Source organism: Trachymyrmex cornetzi, unplaced genomic scaffold, assembly GCF_001594075.2.
Source record: "Trachymyrmex cornetzi isolate Tcor2-1 unplaced genomic scaffold, Tcor1.1 scaffold468, whole genome shotgun sequence".
Classification (NCBI taxonomy): Eukaryota; Metazoa; Arthropoda; class Insecta; order Hymenoptera; family Formicidae; genus Trachymyrmex; species Trachymyrmex cornetzi.
Genome location: NW_017299487.1, coordinates 598,241 through 602,137, shown reverse-complemented (window position 1 = coordinate 602,137; position 3,897 = coordinate 598,241). Strand labels below are relative to the sequence as shown.

The 3,897-nt window shown below is 30.9% G+C and overlaps 1 protein-coding gene across 4 annotated transcripts in view; it reads left to right on the top strand.

Annotated features, from left to right (window-relative positions):
- The first annotated feature begins 1,703 nt into the window (after nt 1-1,703).
- Nucleotides 1,704-3,897, top strand: part of LOC108764971 (nose resistant to fluoxetine protein 6) — a 27,550-nt gene continuing 25,356 nt past the window's right edge. For all 4 annotated transcript variants that reach the window (XR_001940298.1, XM_018513416.1, XM_018513417.1 and 1 more), the window contains exon 1: nt 1,704-2,665. Coding sequence is in view for 3 of the 4 variants with exons in the window: in XM_018513416.1 (XP_018368918.1) it covers nt 2,212-2,665 (454 nt within the window). In the remaining variant the exon portion in view is untranslated. The remainder of the gene's footprint in view (nt 2,666-3,897) is intronic.

Below are 3,897 nucleotides of genomic sequence, written 5' to 3'. Positions count from 1 at the left end.
AAGTAAGATACATAATTAAATTCCCAAAATGAATAAAAAACAAGAGAAAATAAAAAACAGGCTACTGGGAATTCGCGTTGTTAAAATTGCGCATTGCAATATAAATAAGATTTGAATATATTCACACATTATATTAATATTAAAATTCAAAATTATTTTACATTTTTAACAATAAAATTATCTTAAGCGTGACAAAGAGAAGTGAGCTGTTGTCGTGTCAAATTTGATATCAAATCTGATATAAGATTGACTGTTTCATGAGGAATGTATAGGTATCTCTCATGGAACATCATGATTTTCATTGGATCTTAAATATTTAAATTTATTGCCTATATTGACTGAATGTTGAAAATGATTAAAAGTCGAAATATGTACAATATTTTTTTGTAATAGATTTTAGAATGCAGCCTATTCATCGAGTGATTGGTTCTTTCTTATGGATCCATAAATAAGAACCAATATCTCGGTGAACTAGCGACATTCCGAAACCCATCGAAAAGAAAGTGTTGCAATCTTTTAGTTGCTGACTGTACACATGAAATGTAATGCGAGCATATTCAAGTCTTACTTATAATGTATTACACAATTTTAACAGCGCGAATTCGCAGCAGTCTGTATTTTACTGTCTCTTGTTAAAATATTTATTTAAAATACACATTTTTTTTAAATATTGTGTTTTCACGGTATAAGTCTAGATTTTTGTAAAAACGAGATAGTAATTTTTGTTATGCATTTTTAATACGAAACAAATGGTGTCCCTCATATTTTTTATTCTATCTATGATGCCCGCATTATAAATAATTGTCGTTTACAGTACCCATGTAGTATACAGAACAACTAAAATTTTTACAAGAAAAATTTAGTAGTTATTATTTATATAAGCAATCTTTACATTGACGAATATAATAGTTCATCACATTATTGCAATTATGTAGAACTATTTTTTGTCATTATCGCGAACAGCCGATTAATAATCAGAAATGAAGCGTATCCGACAATATGGGTATACTCTTCCGAGAAATTGTGATGAGATTACGAGTACAAAATGTTGCATTCGTTATAAACTTCAATGAAAATTAAAAAAAATTATTTACATCAAAGTATTTTGTAATAAAATATAAGATAATAAATATTAATAATGGAATAATATATAGTTGATACTTAAATTTTATTATATTATTAATATTAACATGATTATTAATAATAATTAATAGTAAATATTAACAACGAAACAATAATATTAAATTTTTTAAACATTTTATTAATATTAATATTTTGTTAATATTAGCTATTCTCAATCAGACACGTCTTCCACGAGTTCCACCACGAGCAGTGGAAAAACCGGCTAAGCCACGACATTTCTTCGCGACCTGGAGAAGGAAATGCGTTTACGGCGGTAAAGTGCATCGTCGTAAGAGAAAGGGGAACCTACTATCCGCGGGTGAACGTTGCTGCGGACTTTATTCACTTCATTCAGTGCGTGATCCTTAGTCTGTCTTATGTGCGGGCACCTTTCTCATTGGAGGGATTTTTTGTAATTTTCCTCCGTGTGTTCGTTAATCAGTGAAAAAAACGTGTGCATATCGCAAAGTGCTGAAATCGAATAGATTATCCCCGTACAATTCGCGTTACCTTTTTTTCAAAACTTTAATCAGTGAAACTAAAAAACACATCGCAATTGATAAATATATTTTAACATCAGAATTTAACGAAAATGAAAAAGTTTTTTTTATTACACGTTGCTTATTAATTAAACATTTATGTGAATATTCCACGCAAATAATACAACTATCATAACCATATTGCTATTGTAAACATTATTGATTATGACAATCAATGCGATGCTAAGCCTGATATATCTAAATCATTGTAGTCCGTAGCAAATTCGTTAGTGTTTGCTCGCCAAAATCAGTACCACAATTAAGCGTAATTCTCTGAATTCTGAACACTGAATCGGCATTTCCCGCAATCACGTATCTCTTCAGGCATGCTCGAGAATTCGGTCGAGTAAACACTCATTACAACAGCATTACAACGACTTCCTAAGAGGAATTTCATCGAAAGCTAAGATGACGGGATCTGGAGATCTTAACGACGGAAATCGGTGAACTTGATCTCCTCCGTTTATAAATAAAAAAAATCTAGTCGATCATTTCCCAAAGCGCGAGTGAATTCTGCAAGGTGGATTCTTTAATAATAAACAGAGGAAGCATGGCACGTCCGTTGAGTTGCCTTTTCGTGATCGTATGCGTCGCTTACGAAGTGATCGCGGAAAAAGAATCAAACATCCTCAAGTTAAGCAGACCGCAAAAGGTTGCTTCGAACGAGACTAAAACGACAAATTTTAACGTAACGGAATACGCGACAGAAAAGAATGAATCCGGCAAACAGTCGCCTTTAATTACTTTCAGCAAGAATAATCCAGAGTTGGACTGGAAGAATTACTTGAAGATGTTCGACGGAAACGAAGAAGAACACCGAGATCTCGACGTCGATTTTATGAAGGAAAAACTTGAAAAGACGGCTAACAGTATACAATGGCTCGCTGATCTTTACGATCCTCTCAGGTGGGCCAGAGTGCCCGGAAAACTTCAAGACGAATGTCGAAGAGATATGGAAAGGTTTCTCAGTGCACTGAGGGGCGGAAAACTCTGGGCAGCAAAAAGTAAGTAACTAGTTGATTAAAATTTAGTTAGTGAAACCCTTTCTAGATTCCCTGAAATTGAAATGTTTTTACATTGATTAATTTCTATAATTAAAAGATATAATAGCAACGTGTGTTTTATAAATCTTGTCTCATCTAACAGTTTATTTTTTAAAAATAATTTAGGTTCTTTATACATTTATGTATATTACATAATTTTATTTTTCGATAAAAATTTTGGCAAGAATGATGAATTAATTTAAAAGTGATTGCAGGAAAAGAAAAAAGAATATAGAAAGTATAATTAAAAGAATATAAGCATAATAAAAAGTATGAATAATAATTGAGCTAAATAGAAGAAGTATGAGCAACAAAATTTGATGTTTGAGCGAAAAACCATAATCCATTACTACAAAAATATATTCTTGAACTAAGATTAAAAGTATTTATGTTAGGTGCATAATTATCACGATTATCGATGAATTACCAAATAATTTTTAGACGTCATTTCATAAAACTCTTATAATAACATTAGCAATCAAAACGCTTTGACCTAGTTTAAAGCGTAGATTTAATAAACTTCCTGACACCTTACTCACAACTGCTCTTGAATCTTTACTCTGTACCCTTCCTGCGAATACAGCATTACGGAAATGAAATTTGGTCGTTACTATTTTGAAGATGACACTTAGCTAGAGATTCGAAAGAGAATCAACAATGAAGTCGTGCAAACGAATTGCGTTGAAGTATTAACATAAATTTCGAACGGAACTTCTTATGAGTTTAAAATAAAGAGAGGGTGAGAAAGAAAGAGAGAAAGAGAATGCAATTGTTTCCATAAGACAAAATTTGTTTTAAAGAGAATTTTCCGTACCATTCAGAAATGTTATTTCGTTTCTTCTATAAGTTCTATATACGCGTACTATCTATTCTTTTTATTTTTATGCTATAAATTTTCCGATAATTTATTTACTATCAGATATTTTCTCTACAAACTAGAGCTATAAATTTCTTTTTTGCTACTGACAAATAAAAACATTGAAAATTACATATTTATATATAATTTAAGCACAGAATAAGCCATAAATATATAGAAATATACGCATAAAAATATTTATTATATACTGTTCAGGTTCTTCAATATTCCGATAATCTCGGTCGAATAAGCGCTTTCGATATTTCATGCAAATTTCTTCTGCCATATGGAAATGCGCAGTTCAAATATATATATATATATATATATATATATATAT